General features: G+C 42.3%; 1 protein-coding gene across 1 annotated transcript; it reads right to left on the bottom strand.

The window, feature by feature from the left end:
- Positions 1-10166: 10166 nt before the first annotated feature.
- On the bottom strand, positions 10167-11893 carry LOC108845092 (uncharacterized). Its single transcript, XM_018618359.1, has 6 exons — positions 11542-11893; positions 11268-11462; positions 11148-11200; positions 10974-11087; positions 10673-10897; positions 10167-10604 (listed from the first exon to the last, which is right to left on the bottom strand). The coding sequence occupies exons 1-6, from the start codon at positions 11891-11893 to the stop codon at positions 10167-10169; spliced, it is 1377 nt and encodes a 458-aa protein (XP_018473861.1).
- Positions 11894-17991: the final 6098 nt, after the last annotated feature.

Raw genomic sequence — 17991 nt, 5'->3', positions numbered from 1 at the left:
ACGCAAAGATGAAACAACGAAGATCATGTTTGATAAACCAAGATCGTCATCATTCAGAAAGCAATTTTTCACTCAATTTGCCATCCAAGTCAACGACCGAGACTTCTACGGTCTAGCTCAGAAACAAGATATCCCCAGGCCCTGCCGTTTCGACAAGGATGGAGAGATAGTCTATCCTTTCATAGATGACGATGGCCATTCCCGCTTTGACGTCTGCAATTGCACTACATGTTCAGACGCTTTCTGGAGCTATGAATCCGATGATGAAAAACGAAGACGAAGAAGAAAGAAAAAAGACCCTCTCTACAAGAGGTATCTCGACGGAGACCCTTCTGTTGGTCCGTTAGGCGATGACAAATACGACTTTATAGTCGAATACTCTGACGTGAAGAAAGAACCATCGCACGAAGTATTGATGATTAGTCCGAACAACTTCCCTCCACCCGAAGATTTCATCAAAGACGACATAGCTCACACCCCGAAGATTCTTTCTATAGCAGTAGGCTCTTCTGGACCAGTTCAACTTAGCCAAGCAGAGAAAGTATTGAATTGGCAAACGGAAAATTCCCTTGCTCAAAATCATATGTTATCAGCTTAAATCGAAAGGTTGATCAGCTGACTGAATGATTTAATAAAAGACAACAAAGTCTTCAAAACTCAATAACAGAGATACATGGTCGGCTCAACAGTCTTCATCAAGAAATGATGACGTTAACAAAACACATGATGGTTGACAAGACTCAATTCCAGAGTAAAGAAATGGAAATGGCTAGCCTCAAAAGTTAACTAAAAGATCTTCAACGAAGCCTAGAAAGTATGATCTACAATCAACGACATAAGGATTCTTACTTTAACCCTTTAGGGAGTACATCATCAGAACTACCGGTGTACCAAGGATCCTACTCTCTAGGATTTCTTTCAGGCTACCAAACCCAGAAGACAAGAGCACCACTACCCGGTTTTCTATCCTCCAATGAAGTCTTTACATCAAGATATGGTTTGTTGGACCCAATTTCGGTCCTCTAAATTATGGGCCTGTTTCGGATTATGGGCCATGAACAAGAAGCCCGCGAAGGAGCATCGATCTGTTTATAGGGAAATAATCAAGAAGACGCGCAGTTAGAGGTAGAGATTCTATGGTCAAAACGGATGGGCCGAAATTATAAGGCCCACAACGACGTCAACAAAGTGGAAAAGGAGGTCGCCGAAGTCGAGAAGGTCGCGGAAGCAGTTACAAGAATAGCGGAGTCGAGCTTATAAAAGGGAGAGGAGATCAATGCTAAAGACACAGCGAAAACCCTAGAGAGAGAGCACACCACACATTTTCACCTTTCTCACTTCGTTTTAGATCTCATTGTTGATCGACCTCCTTGTTATAATCGATCTCTTTGTTATTCCTTGTATTCGACCTCTTGATCAATAAAAGTCCATTTTTGTCAACTGAATCCGATTACATCGTTGTGTTCTAAGGATATCGTTGCCTACATCTTTTGTCACTTCCCTAGTTTACTTACAAACACTACAAAATACTGAGTGTAGATTTTAGCTTCTACATTTTGGCGCCGACTGTGGGGAAGATAAACGAAAAACATCCTTGCTAAGAACCCGACCTAGGATTTCTAAGCACGATCATGGATCCCGCCCTACGCCGACGAAGATCCGATGACTCGAGATCGAAAATAAAACCACGACAAACTTCTCTCCTTATGAGAATGTCGAGCTCGATATGCCCCACGATGATGCTTTGATCGTCATGATAGACCTTGTCGGCGTCTCTTTTTCGAAGGTTCTCATCGATTCCGGATGCGTAGCCAATCTGCTATCGCACGACACCTTCGAGAAAATCAGCCGACCTGATTTGGCAATCAACAAATACGCTCCCCCCCCCTCTACAGCTTTGGAGGAGGAAGTAGGGTACCCTTACTAGGAAACGTGGCGATTGCCGTCAAGACACACGATTCCGAAAAAGAAACGGAGTTCTCTGTAATGCACGACCTCTCCCCGTTCGACGCTGTCTTGGGACGACCTTGGCTCCATCAAATGAAGGCAGTCCCCTCGATTTATCATCAATGCGTAAAATTCATATCCCCTACCGGGGAAAAGACCATTTACGGAAATAAAAAACCAATCTCGATCTTGTTACATGGCGGAATACCGCAAAATGTTTCCGGAAGGAGCAAACCAACCAGTGGTGCGAGATCCCTCGACAAAAGATCCTGAGAAGAACCTCACATGTACTGTCTCCCTAGATCCCCAATTCCCAGAAAAGTGCATTAGCATTGGACGCGATCTCAGTCCAAGGATCCGGGACGACCTAATAATCTTTCTAAAAAATAACATCAGCACATTCGCATGGTCCGCTGCTGACATGCCTGGCATTGATATCAACATCGCATCGCACGACCTAAATGTTGACCCCACATTTAAGCCGATCAAACAGAAAAGAAGAAAGCTTGGTCCAGAAAGAGCTAAAGCAGTAAACGACGAAGTCGACAAACTACTGAAAATAGGATCGATTCGCGAGGTTCAATACCCGGACTGGCTTGCCAACCCAATCTTCGTAAAGAAAAAGAATGGAAAGTGGAGAGTCTGGATTGATTTCACGGATTTAAACAAAGCCTGCCCGAAAGACAGCTTCCCATTACCCCATATAGACCGATTGGTCGAAGCTACGGCAGGCCACGAGCTGCTCTCCTTCATGGATGCATTCTCCGGATACAACCAGATCCTCATGAATCCCGAGGATCAAGAAAAACGAGCTTCATCACCGAGAGAGGAACATACTGTTATAAAGTAATGCCTTTCGTATTGAAGAACACCGGAGCGACCTACCAAAGGTTGGTAAATAAAATGTTCTCCAATCAACTAGGAAAAACTATGGAGGTTTACATAGACGACATGCTGGTGAAATCCTCAGTAGCCAACGACCACGTTCTTCAACTCCAAGAGTGCTTCAACATCCTCAATAGGTTTGGAATGAAACTAAATCCAACCAAGTGCACTTTCAGAGTGGCGTCAGGAGAATTTCTGGGATACCTCGTAACTAAAAGAGGGATCGAAGCCAATCCCAAATAAATCTCGGCACTTATCGAAACTCTACCTAGGGATGGGCATTCGGAGGTCCGTTCGGATTTCGGTTCGGGTGTAATCGGGTGTCGGGTTTTCGGATATGAAAAAATCAGCACCATTCAGATATTTTAAAAGTTTGGGTCGGTCTCGGTTCAGGTGTTGTCGGGTTCGGTTCGGGTTTGCTACCATACCAACAAAACCGTATAAACCCGATATATTATATGGTGTCGGATCTTAACCGGGTTTTGGTTAACCGAACACTAATTTGTACATGGTTAGACGATAATTAATACTCACTAATCCTTTTGTATTTGACAATGATCCTGAACTTTGAAGCATTATACTTTGTTCTCCACATTAGTGATGCCTTGTGCTTGATACATAGCTACAAATAAACAAAAAAAAAGATATTCCAATACAAAGTAGTACTTTGAAAGTACCAAACGCAAGACCAACTAAAAAAAGATCTTCCAATACAAAGTAGTACTTTGAAAGTATCAAACACAAGACCAAATACAAAAAAAAAGAGATCTTACAAGACAAACTAAAAAAGAAACAGAACTGTAAAACCAAAATATAACTTCATTGAAACTGAAACCAAATAAAGCTCACAAGTACTGAAATGAAAACCAAACAAGAATCATTATCCAAAACCAAACAAAAGCAACATTATTCAATGAAATGATAAAACCAAATCTTTAAAACTTGAAACTTCAATCTTCAACTTTGACTTTCAAACTTGAAACTTCAATCACCAAGGTTGTGAGCCTCAAACTATGACACAAGAAGACAATCGAATCAGTAAAATAACCCATTTAAAACATTTAAAGAAGAGAGCTCAGTTGAAGTAATATACCTTTCTCAAGTTTATCAAGCTGCTCAACGTCTGCAAGAATCTGTTCGTTTGTGATGATGCTTTCACCAAGTTTAATATCAGCCTGCATCCATTGCTCACTACACAGAAGAACCTCTATCATGAAGTGAGTTAAGCAACTTCTGTGTGGTTCTAGTATCCTGCCACTTGTGCTAAATGCACTTTCTGAAGCCACAGAAGAAACCTGCATAGCAAGGAGATCTCTGGCCATTTCAGCTAGAACCGGATACTTGACTTTGTGCACTCTCCACCATGACAGAATGTCAAACTCGAGTCCCATTAAGAGTTTAGGAGTCTCGACAGCTTCCTTCAAGTAAACCTCAAGTTGATCCCTTGTATCTTCACCCTTTTCAGCTACAAGTTCCTTGTACACAGCATCCATCCTCTCATAGCCGAAATCATCAACAACCAGTTCCATTCTTTCTGATGCTTGCTCCTGAGACTCTGAACCAGAGACACCAGGCGCTTGAGGTGACTGCGAAGCTTGCCCTGAAGACCCTCTGAACCGCAAGCTATACTCCTTGAACATGCTTTGGAGAAGATCACTCACTGATCCTAGCATTTGCTTAGCCTCAAGACAGTCTTTCCCATACAGTTTCTCAAAACATAGCTTAGCAAAATGCATCTTATTCCTGGGATCAAAGATTGTCGCTAGGATCAACATCTTATTAACACCTTTGATACCATCCCAGTACTTCAAAAACTTCTTCAACATGTCTGATGCTGTCAACTTCAAGTCAGAATCAAAGCTATTAGCTAAACCAGTGAGATTTCTCTCAATGGTAACTATCTCACCATAGCATTTGTATGCATTGACCGTAGAGGAGGCATAGACAATCAGTGTGCTGTTGTAGAAGATGACCAAGAAACGAATCAGCTTCTCAACACCACTCCAGTCGCTAGCAGTAGGTGGTCCACACCTCTTAGCTCTATTATCTACTTCCAAAAAGTAGTCATTGTACAGCCTATCTTCTGCTTCCATCCTATCAAATGCTACCTTAAACTGGAGTGCTCTAGATAGCATAAGAAAAGTAGAGTTCCACCTAGTCTTTATATCAAGAGGCAAGCTACCACGAGTCATCTTACCAGTTGTGACTCTCTGATCAAAAGCATTTAGTCTACTGGTAGAAGACCTAACATACTGAACCGCATTCCTGATAGCTAGCACATTATCGCCTAGATCACTCAAACCCTCCTTAGCAATCAGATTTATAATATGCGCAGCACACCTCATGTGTAAAAATTCCCCATCTAAGACCAAAGCATCAGGAGATATTGAGCAAAAGACCCTATGGAACTTCCCAAGAGCAGAAGTGTTGGCAGTTGCATTATCTACCGTGATACAGAACAATTTCTCGATATCCCAGTCGGCTAAACACTATAAAAGAGTTCTAGCAATGGTCTGACCTTTGTGATCCATCACATACTTGAAGCCAATGATCAGCTTCCACAGCTGCCACGATTCATCAATGAAGTGTGCAGTGATAACCATGTAACTTGCACCTGATATGCAAAACACATGAATTAGAACATATAAGTGTTTGAAATCGCATAAAAGATGAATTGTATTGAAATATTTAATAACCAAAACACATTACCTGTCACTTGAGATACCCAAATATCAGTGGTAAGGGAAACCCTTTGTTTGCTTGCTGTAAGTAAGTTCTTCAATGCAGCTTTCTTCTTACCAAACATCTCGACAATGTTTCTGGTTGCAGTCCTTCTTGAGTGAGGCTTGCAGAGGTTAACCTTGCAATTTAAAAGAAGAAAACAGTAGGGAAATTGATTACTTTAAAACCAAATTACAAAAGCAAAATTATACAATGTTTACCTTATTGTAGAACTGTTTCCAAGCTGTACTTTCAATGAACGACAGTGGCAACTCGCCTATCACCATCAATTCATTACACGCTTCTTTGAAAACCGTCTTCAGAAACTTTAGATGGTTTCAGATTTCCTTCGTTATTAAGATGCTGTTGATTCTTTTGTCTGACTTATCAACGAGGCCTGGTGTTCTTTGCAGATTTGCAGGTGCTGCTTCAGGTTAGAAGTTCCTGACTTCGATGCAAATGAAAAGATCTTGTGGCAATGGTGACAAATGCACTTGTTTTGGGTCTCTTTGGATCTCGTGAAATGGTTCCAGACGGTAGACCTTGGCACAACCAGCTTCTTCATCTTCTTCGCCTGAGATGTTGCATTTGCATCAAGACTTGTCTCTTGGTACTCTTGGTCTCCATGTTGCATTTTGACATCAGTCTCTTGGTTATCGAAACTTGAGGATGCCATATGTAAGAAACAACAATCAATAATTCATATAAGTTGTATGAAAACCGTGGGATAAAACCAATCAAACTAACATACAAGATATAAAAACAAGAGAAGAACTAACATCAGAACATATATCTTGTCAAGAAGAACTAACAGATTGTTTTCAGAACATATATCTTGTCAAGAAGAACTAACAATGGTTTGGTCTTGAAGACGTATTAGACACAATAACAAAATAAAAACACTTCACTTCACCACGAATTGAACTAAAAAATCAGCATACAAATTGAACTAAAAAGCACAAGACTTCACCACCCGATTGATCACCAATAATATTATCTACCCAAAATATAAAATTGAAAAAAAAATATATGAATGGTGAATGATCATCGAGTACTTAGAAGAAAAATAACCATCTCCGATTGATTACTTTCTCACTAAAGAGGTGGATTGGCTTGTCAACTCTAAGGTTTCGCAAAGACATTATATAGGAGCTGGATTAAGGGTTTCAACTTTCAAATTCGAATCGACGTTGGAATCTTGGAAGATATTTGATTTTCGGGTTATGGAAAAGATATAGTGATTTCGGAAAGGATAGTGATTATAGAAGTTGAGATTTCGGGGTTTAGCTGGGTAAATCGAAAATGAAATCTAAAAGGGGGCTAGGGTTTTGTTTCTATCGGGTTATGGATGTAATCGATCGGGTCTCGATTTTTTACCTGAACCGAACTGGCACCCGTTATAACACAAAAAGAGGGTCCATTCGGTATATTAAGAGAAACCGAACCCGAACCATATCTCTTTAATCGGACCGGGTTCGGTTCGGTTGTTCGGTTCTCGGATTTATTGCCCATGCCTAACTCTACCCCCGAAGTCGATTAAAAACATGCAAAGGCTCACCGGAAAGATCGCCGCACTAAACCGTTTCATATCAAGATCAACCGATCGATGCCTCCCATTTTACAGACTCCTTAAAGAAACAAAAAGTTCGAGTGGAACACCGATTGCGACGCCGCTCTCAGCGAGCTTAAAGCCTACATAAGCGAACCTCCTATCCTATCTAAACCGGTTCATGGCGAACTTCTGTACCTATATGTCGTGACTTCCGAACACGCAGTAAGCAGAGTCTTAGTTTGCGAAGAAAACAACGAACAAAAACCAATATACTACGTTAGCAGATCTCTGTTTGATGCCGAAACAAGATATCCCGTGATGGAAAAATTGGCCCTAGCAGTGGTAAACGCCGCGCGTAAACTAAGACCATATTTCCAATCCCATACGATCATGGTGATGACGTCGCAGCCATTACGCACGGTCCTGCATAGCCCAAGCCAATCTGGAAGATTAGCAAAGTGGGCAATCGAGCTCGGAGAGTGTGATATAGAATACAAACCCCGAACGAGCTCGAAAGCACAAGTTTTAGCGGATTTTATCATCGAGCTCGTTCCTAGAGAAACTAACACCGATGACAAGATCCGAAAATGGAAACTCCACGTCGATGGAGCATCATCAAAGCAAGGGTCGGGCGTGGGAATACAACTCGAATCTCCCATGGGAGAGATGATCGAACAATCTTTCCGTTTAGGCTTCAACGCATCAAACAACGAAGCCGAATATGAATCCTTGATCGCCGGATTACGACTCGCCCAAAGCATCGGAGCCCGAAAAATAAGCGTCTTCAGCGACTCACAGCTCGTCACCAGCCAATTGCACAGCGAATACGAGGCTAAGAATGAAAGGATGGAGGCCTACCTAGCAGTACTAAGAGGAATTGCACAGCAGTTCGATGAATTCGAGCTTATGAGAATTCCGAGGGGAGAAAACACCTCTGCGGACGCTCTCGCCGCCTTAGCATCAACATCAAATCCGACTATAAGAAGGGTAATTCCGGTAGAAGGAATAGATCGACCCAATATAGACATCCTTTTAAAAAGGACCCCCAATAACGAAGATGACCTGCTGCTGGTCGCTCCGATCATCACTCCGGTAAATCCAAGGGACACACTCAAGAGCCTGACGAAGAGTCATTCGTAGCTCCACGGAATCGGAAGGTTCCATGTGAGTCCTCTCGAAGAACCCGATCAAGCCACACCAGGACGGCGCCTGATCACCTGATCCCCGAAGAAATACCCGTTCATGAAGTGAATAACGAATCACAAAAAGCTTTTCAGGACGAGCTCGAAAACATACCGGATTGGAGAACTCCGATATACAATTACATCGATACGGAGAACTTCCTCCCGAAAGATGGGAGGCTCGAAAGTTAAAAGCTCGGAGCTCGCGCTATTGCATCATGGAAGGAAAACTCTTCAAAAGAACCTTCAGTGAGCCATATCTATTATGCGCATCGCCAAAAGAAGCCTCCACCATCCTTAAGAAAACTCACGACGGGTCATGCGGGAACCATTTCGGTGGACAATCCTTGGGATAAAAATAAAAAAGCACGGCTATTTCTGGCCAACTATCATTACCGACAGCGAGCAGTTCGCAGTAAGATGTGACAGATGCCAACGACACGCGCCAATGTTGCATCAACCGACACAAAAATTATCAACCATATACTCGTCATACCCATTCATGAAGTGGTCCATTCGTTTCATCGGGGCCAGCACAGCTTCGATTCTTACTAGTAATGAACGATTTCTTTACCAAATGGACCGAAGCTGAAGCCTACCAAAATATCACTGAAACCACGGTGACGAGCTTCATTTGGAAAAATATTGTCTGTCGACACGGTCTCCCATACAAAATAATCACCGATAACGGCCCTCAATTCATCTCGAAGGTTATCAAAGACTTTTGCGACAAGTGGAAGATCAAGTTAAAGTTTGGAAGCCCACGATACCCAAAGTGCAATGGGCATGCCGAAGCCGCAAACAAAACAATAGTAAACAACTTAAAGAAGAGAATCGACCTCAAAAAGTCTAAGTGGAGCGAGGAGCTGAACGGAGTACTCTGGGCATGCTGAACAACACCCCTCACGGCAACCCATGAAACACCGTTCTCCCTATCATACGGAATCGAAGCAGTAATATGTCCCGATAACATCGAGATAAACGAAGCAATGCTGCTCGAACATCTTGACATGATCGAAGAACGTCGAGAGCGAGCTGCGGTGCGCATCCAGAATTACCAGCAAGCTGCTGCTCGTTACTACGACTCAAATATAAGAGGCCGCAGCTTCTCAATTGGCGACCTGGTACTATGGAAAGTATTCGATGGAACAAAAGAAAAAGGCGCAGGAAAATTGGAAACGAGATGGGAAGGCCCATATAAAATAACAAAAGAAGTTCGCAACGGCGTCTACGAACTAGAATTGAGGCCGTGGAACGCTTACAACCTCAAAAGATATTATAATTAACTTCGACGTCCCACCTCCGATCCAACATCGAACTGGGGGCCACTAACGACATAAAACAAAAACGCTTCTCAAAACTACAAATCGGCTTGATCCCACGAATAAGGTTACATAGGCAGCTCAACATCGAGCGCAGCCCAAACAATCAAATAAACCTCTAAACAAACATTGTTCATCACGTGAACTCCAACAAAGTAGATTCCTGATTAGTCTCTACTTCATCAAAAATATCTAAAAAAGATACTAAACGCATGCTCAAACAAAAAAATACACAAACCCAGATTAAAGGTATCATCCATTGATCCGTTGAAAGCATATATAAATGTTCTTCAACAAACACACAACACACAAATAACAAAAACAAAGCAAACAACAAAGTCTTTTAAACAAATAAAACATAGAACGTCAGTTCAATCGACGTCATTCAACCTCCTAGGTTGACCGAATCATCACAAACCTGAGGAAGGTCGAGACCCCTAAGAGAGTCATCTGACACCACCGTCGGACCATAATCAATCTCCCTCGACATCTCTACGTCCTTAAGACGATCCAGATATTTCTCAAGCTTGAATCCGCCTTCATATACTCGGTCAAAGATTAGATCTTCGCACGGATCTCCTGCAAGCGTATCTCCGCAGCGCTTTCCGCTTTCCTCCTTCGGATAGTCCCCCTCGCTGTATCAAGAGCAGCATCGTAACCTTTGGCTACCAACCGACAAGCAGCTCGCCTCTCCCTCCGAGCCGCTTTTTCTTGCAAATCGGCCTCTCTTTTGAACTTCGCCTTCAGAGATTCAAGGTCCCCCACTATCGCGACCTTCTCCCCCTCAAGCGCGACCTTCTCTGCCTCCTTAGCCGTCAATAACGCCTTCAAGTCTACGACCTGCTTCGCCCGCTGCTGTTCGCTCGCCTGTGACGCACTTAACTTTGACCGCAACTGTTGGATCAAAGTATGCTGGCCATCGAGCTCTTCCTGAGTAGGGAAATTCGCTAACCGCTCCACCATCAAAGCAGCATACTCGTTGCAAGCCTCCATAGCCTAAAAGATAAAAGGGGGGGGGGGTTATGGCTACGATTTCAATATCTAAAACATTTCACACGATTTACCTTGGCATTTGCAACCGCCATCCGAACGTAGGCGTCACGACCTCGCATCTGCTCCAAGGAAGGAAGCTCGCATGAAGGACTCCTTAGTTTTTGCCAAATGGCGGCGAGCTGTTCAGGATTCTCCAGAATCGGAGCATCAATCTCGTACGAGAATGTCGGCGGAGAACCACTTCGACAATTTGTCGGAAAGTTGATCGGCTTAGAAGCACCCTCTCCGGGATCTTGCTTTTGAGGTTCCGAGCTTGATACACTAAGATCTCTAGATATTTCCTCCTCCAAAATCAGACGACGTCGCTGTAACCTTGGGAGCTATTTCCTCGACATCCACCTCGCCTGGTACTCGGGACTCCAGTTGATCACCACGGGCCGGGTGAACTACTGAAAGCGGCGTAGCCACGACAACCGGAGACTGAACCTGGGAGCTCGATCAATGTACCCGTTTTTCCGGAGTCCTCCGAGATCGTTTCAAAGGTACGGAGTCAGAATTAGCATCTGAAGGCTCCTCATGAGGCTCTTTGTTTTTGACCACTGAAAGTCAAGCCACAACAACAAATTTAAAGTATCGAATTATATGGAATACAAGGAAATGACTCACCTTTATCTTTCTGGTCTCTTCGAGGACGAATTGGTTCCGCGAGCGGGACGGGGACGACGCGATGCACGCCAGGGGACGAAGCATAAGCAGCTCGAATCCTCTCTGGAGTAAAGCTGTCCCAGTTGCATTCACCTCGGCGAAGCGCCGCGATCAAACCACGCAGCTCAGGAGTCATTTTTGAGGTCCCAAACAACTCTGAAGAAATATCGAGATCAAGATCCGACAAATAATCGCGCTAACTTCTAAAGGAAAAGAGAATAAGGAAACTGCTTACCAACATTTTCGTTCCACTTCATCGGAATCCGAGAAAAGTCAAAATCCCCAACCGTCACTGGATCGACCTTGAAGACAAAAAACTTGTCCGTCCAATTAACGTCTTTGCTGGGAATATCTCTAATAATTGAGCGACATGCGCGCGGAGAAAGAAGAATCGCTCCAGTAACGCCGCTACTTCGCTTGAGAGTATAAGGTTGCTTCAACTCAGCCAAACCAAACTCCAGCCATTCCTCTCTGGTCCGAACAAACATCGTCAAGACATAACGCCAGAAGGTCGGAGTAATCTGGGTAAACGCCAATCCCAGCTCCGCTAGAATCTCAAGTAGGAACGAAGGAATGGGAAATGACATAAGGCCATCACGAAAAAAACACATGAAGGCTCCACAGAATCCCGGTCTCACATTCCCCGGAGTATCCCCGTTCGGATAATTGATGACAGCTTCATACGAAACTCCCCAAAGTCCTGGATGGCCTCGTAGTCAGGTCCGGTAAGCGGGCCCGATTTGTTTAGAGACGCTATGAGATATGAACAAATGGAAGAAGTTTGCAGAAGAAAGAAAGTCGAAGCAGAAGAAGAAGATGAATCCATTATAAAAAAATCTATCAAATAAATAAAGAAAAAATGACAGTTCCCAAGGCAATCCCCGCAAACAATGAGAGCCGCACGATCTGGGAAGAGTGGCCGACATGTCAAATCAAACGAGCGCGCGTGGCCACTTCGCTCCGACATTCGCGACTAAGGGAAAAGTGCTCGCCCTTCGGTTTCTTAAAAGTAAACCAACTGGGCTGGGGGACAAATGTTGGATCAAATTTCGGTCCTCTAAAATATTGGGCCTGTTTCGGATTATGGGCCATAAACAAGAAGCCCACAAAGGAGCATCAATCTGTTTATAGGGAAATAATCAAGAAGACGCGCAGCTCGAGGTAGAGATTCTATGGTCAAAACGGATGGGCCGAAATTATAAGGCCCACAGCGACGTCAACAAAGTGGAAAAGGAGGTCGCCGAAGTCGAGAAGGTCGCGGAAGCAGTTACAAGAGTAGCAGAGTCGAGCTTATAAAAAGGAGAGGAGATCAATGCTAAAGACACATCGAAAACCTTAGAGAGAGAGAGAGCACACCACACATTTTCACTTTTCTCACTTCGTTTTAGATCTCATTGTTGATCGACCTCTTTGTTATAATCGATCTCTTTGTTATTCCTTGTATTCGACCTCTTGATCAATAAAAGTCCATTTTTGCCAACTGAATTTCGATTACATCGTTGTGTTCTAAGGATATCGTTGCCTGCATCTTTTGTCACTTTCCTAGTTTACTTACAAACACTACAAAATACTGAGTGTAGATTTTAGGTTCTACATGGTTCGACCTCAATCTTCAACGAAAAGCCAAAACAAACATGATCAAAACCAAGGAGGCAGAAGGAGACTGAATTTCAAGCCAACCCACCAAAAAGACGAACTCTTACGTCATCATCCAGCCACTCTCGGTATGAGCGGCTTTTGCTTTTTGGAAGGGTGGAGATTGCAAATTGGGAATCGATGGATGAAGGTTGTGAGGCAGACATCATTAAGAGAGTTGTTCTCCAGAACACTCAAAAATAAACAACGATTCTATCATCCAGAACTCAAGATGATGGCTCTGATACCAATATAGGATATTCTGTTCATAAACCGATCTCGTCGTGTTGACAAAGTCGTATTGGCGGACGAGCTCGGTGATTTACAGGTAAAGGAAGTGATTTGGGCACTACTACGGCCTTTTCGATCAAGCTCAACCAGTGTTAAGAAATCACCTCCCCCGAATGTCGTGTTGACAGAGTCGTATTGACATAAACCGATCAAGAAGAATCACAGCTAATAATTGGATCGCATCTTGAGTATGGAAGATCGAAATCAGAGCTTATCAAAGATGAGATAATGTCTGAAAAACTTGAGAACTTTAGAGAAACATTAGAGAGAGGTTTTTTTAATGAAATTATTTGATGATATTTCACAAGGGGGTACACAGATATTTATAGATGAGGATAAGGCGCTGACATAAGCGCTTACCTCATTGCTTGCATCATGCTTACATAGCGATTACATCATCGCTTGCATCATGCTTACATAGCGATTACATCATCGCTTTATTTATTTGAAGCACACATATTTTACATAATTATACATTTATAACTGATGGCTTGTTTAATGTCGATCTCGAACTTGATGATATGCTTATCGCAGCATCCGTAGTATTCCCCTTCATATTCTTCAATTATGTTTGAGGAATCGTCGTTGATTCCGATGTTGAACTATTTTCCTATTTCGTCGATATTCATTTCATCATCTGGGAGTTGCGCGTCTTGAAAGTACTCTGGAAGACATTCTTGGGGTTGCTCGTTTTCTTGCGTTTCTATGGGTCTTTTCTTCTGGAGCTATAAATTGGCTGGCGGAGAAGCAGGTTTTTCCGTATAGAATTGGAGGTCTTCATCGAGGTTCATTTGGTAATCTATTGGGTAATAGATCCAGTTTGGGGTAAAAGGAATAGGGAACATTTGTCTTGCATTGTTGAGACGGAATGCATGGGTTTGGAAGTCTTCGTAGGCTTTGGTGTCGTTGAGGTTAAAATAAGGTCTAACTCCTCTCTGATAGTCGTTGTGGTGGATGAGAGTAGGTAGGACATGGATTTTTCCTATTTTGCTGTTGACTTGGACATGACGGTGAAAGAAATATATGGTGTGAGGGTTGAAAAAGGGGTTGAGACTTCTTCGGCTTCTTAATTTTTTGAACGGTAAACCAGTCGCTTTTGCTGATTTTCTCAATTTACCGTTCCAAACAGATAACGGCGCGAACCATGTTAAGAAAGTGGAGATGCATTCGTTGTCTCCTCAAAAAGGGTCGTAGAAATGGGGATTGATGTATTGATACAGCCATTGAATATCAAAAGTGATACCGATGGTGTAGGTTGAGCAAAGGTACCAGAGGAAACAAATGACTTCTTCTGGCATATAGGTGTTTTCGATTCTGTAGAGATGTGCAAACGGGAAATCAGGATGAATTCCCATTGGACTGATAAAGTGATTGCCAGGTCCATACTTCAACATAATGATTGATTGGTAGTGGAAGATCTTGTAGCTGAGACGTTCATGTAGAGTGTTCTTGTTGATGAGTTCATGGGCCTCTTCAGGCATGTTGGCTGAGAAGTTATAGTAACTTTTTGTAGAAGAGCTCTCCATTATGTGTATTTCTTTCGGAGGATTTCTACTGAACATATCAGCTAGGGTGTTCTTCGAGCCCTTAAAATAGTCGGATTCGAAATCATACTTCGAAAACCATTCGCTTCATCTCAATAAGTATTGATGTGGGACCATTTTCTGCTTGAACTGTAACATCTTTAGAAAAGATGACATATCCATTTCGATTCAATATTTATGTCCAATCAGATAGAACTCGAACTTCTCGATAGCCTTCTTGACCGCCAATATCTCTTTGAACGTGGAGTGATAATGCATTTCGGAATCTTTAAAGCGTCTGCTTCTGTATCCACAGATTTGACGTTTCTCATTTATTTCTTCAAATAAAATAGCTCCCCATATTTATCGCTTGCATCAGTCTGCAAAATGCGCGTTCATGTGGAAGGAATTTTTAAAGGCGGTAGCCTCTGCACCTCTATTTTTAGGTTTTTGAGTACCTCGGTTTGTCCATTGTGGTGGATTCTTATCGTTTGAATAGTTTTTTGTCGGGAAATTCGAGAAGCGTCGTTGCTAAATGGCCTTGTGGTGTAAAATTGCCATCTTTTATCTGCATTCCAAAGAATTCAATGTTGGGCTGGGCTATAACCATTTTGTGGGCCGAGACCATAATTCCATATTGTAAGACGATACTTTGAAAATGCTGAAGAAGCTGTACATGCTCTTTTTCATTTGTTGAGAACAACATGATGTCGTCAATGTATAACAAAGCTGATTTGAGAAGATGCTTAAATATGCGTAGCATTGCCTCCTGAAACAACGATGGTGCCATCTTCAGACCAAAAGGTAGGACATTCCATTGAAAGTGCCGATTTGGTAAACAGAATGCGGTCTTTTTTTTTCTTCTGGTTGAACTCCAAGTTGCCAAAATCCAGACTTAAGGTCAAACTTTGAGAATATCGTTGCTCCTTGAAGGTGTGGGAGAATCGTTTTTTTGTTTGGTAGGGGAAACTTGAAGTCTTGGAGGAATTGGTTCAGTGGCTTGTAGTCAATTACTAGCCTGAGTTTTCAAGTGAGTTTTCCTCTTGCTTTCTCTGTACGGTTTTTGACGTAGAATGCTTTCCATGCCCACGGAAAAGTTGTGTTTGAGACTACTCCTTGCTCGACCAATTGAACGCATTCGTCATTTGTTTGCTTTAGAAGATTCGGTGGCATTCCTGCGTGACTTGCTTTCGTTGGTGTGGTGAGAACGTTTTCTTTGAACGGTAGCGAAACAAAGAACTGGGAGTTAAGCCACAACGGACTGTTGCATTTCTGAAGGAAATCTATATGAGACTCTGCACATGAAGATTTTTTCATTTCTTCTTTGATTTTTGCAAACTCTTGAGAGACCAATTCTTCAACTGCGAAAATTCGTGGTACTGTTGTGAAGGATTTGTAGAAATTCTTCCACCGTACGCCCCCTGGTTCGATCAAGATGTTAAATGATTTTTTGAGAGCGTAATACGAGTCCCATCCCAATATTACGTCTTTGTCTGGTGCTGTTGATCCAAGGACTTTAGTCGTGATTCGTCATCCTGGGAAGAGCTCAATCATAAATGTCTTTGATTTAGCTTAATGGTTAATGATCCGGAATTCGCCACACGGGATTCTTGTTGATGAGGTAAGCACATAGAAGACGGGAGAATCTTCGGATTTATTATCTTTGTGTGGGCTCCAATGTCTATTAATGCGATGGCATGGACTGGATCTTCTTTTCGAGCCGGATCGAAAATTATCACAGGAAGATGCAGAGGTTGTATTTCTTGTTGTTTTGGAATTTTTGTGATTTTGAAAAAACAGTCTTCACTTTCATCTGAAGACGATTCAGAAGAGTCGTCAGAGTCTGAGTATCCACAAAAGGCTTCGTTGTCATCACTATCGTAAGATAGAACTGATTCCAAGTCGTGGTTGTCGAGATCAATATCTGGTGCGATATTTGATATCGAGCCGATCAAGTATTGCTTCTTTTTGTTCGACTTGTTAGGAAAATTCTTTGCATAGTGTCCTTCTTTTCGACATAGAAAACATCTTGTTGACTTCTTGAAGCTTTTTTCTTTCGGAAAAACCTTGTACGTATAAAATTAGGAGAATGTTTGGAGAAAAGCTTTTTCAACTTCTTGCGCTTTCCATAAGAATTGCAAGAACATGATTTCTTGGGTTTCGAGCATATGATCGATAGATCTGGCCTGGCACATATTTTTGATAGCTGTTTTGAACAATCCATAAATTCAATCCAGAACTCCTTTTGCTTGCAAAGTTTGTCGAGCGTTCCGAAGACATGCAGCTGGATCTAACAAATGGAGATTTCTTCGATTGTTTGTCCTTGATCTCTGATATACAACTTAGTTTGCTGAGTGCTGACTAAGATAATCATCAATAGATGAGAGATAGACGTGCTTCAGGCTTGGGTTGTTGAGTCCGGTTATCGCATAATATCTCCGTGTTTGTCTTTCAAAATGTTTTGTGAGAACTTTTTTTTGCAGAGAACCACATTTTGCTGAGAAGAATTCTTCTTGGATTTGCTCCTTTTTTATGTGTCGGAGTGCCAATGAATTCTCTGTGAATTTCACCTAGAAGCAATGGAATTGTCGTCTGATAGACTTGTTGTTGTCTGTATTCTCCGAGGGAGTTCCACCATTCTTTAAGCGCGCCGGGTAGTCTTGCCGTGAATTGTTGAATTACCAAATGTAGAGGAGACGTAATGGCTTACGAGTTCATCCATGCATGAAATTTATCTAAACGGTCATTCCATTTGTCAAAGGGAATGTCGTCGAACGTAAACACCATGACTTTCGAAGAAAAATGTTTATTGCGATTTTCTTCTTTTGAAGCTTCATAATTCATATCTTCATCACTTGAATATACTTCGTTAATATTTGGCTCTTATTTAGGAGTACTTGATCCTTCTCCAATCATGAACTGCTTTGGGAGTGATTCTTCATCTGAGTCGATAAGTGTTTGATATATTTATAATTGGCTGTGGCTGAATCTCCTGAGAATCTTGCTGATGCTCTGGTATTTCAGTGGATTTGCCAAGACTATCGAGTAAGCTGGTCATCGAAAATTTAATGATTCCTGTTGGGGTCAAAAACGGTCACAACGAAATTAACGTTCAAAAATATTCATCGAAAAAGATAATTCCCGTAAAAATTACTTAAACTAATTTTTACGATAAAATTCTTGAATAGATTTGTCCGCAGCGTCGAAACAAGCTCCAATGGTTCGTGTTGACGACG

The sequence above is a fragment of the Raphanus sativus genome, chromosome 3 (assembly GCF_000801105.2).
Source record: "Raphanus sativus cultivar WK10039 chromosome 3, ASM80110v3, whole genome shotgun sequence".
NCBI classification, from domain to species: Eukaryota; Viridiplantae; Streptophyta; class Magnoliopsida; order Brassicales; family Brassicaceae; genus Raphanus; species Raphanus sativus.
Note: the sequence above shows the minus strand (reverse complement) of the source record. Positions and strands in the feature narration are given on the sequence as shown.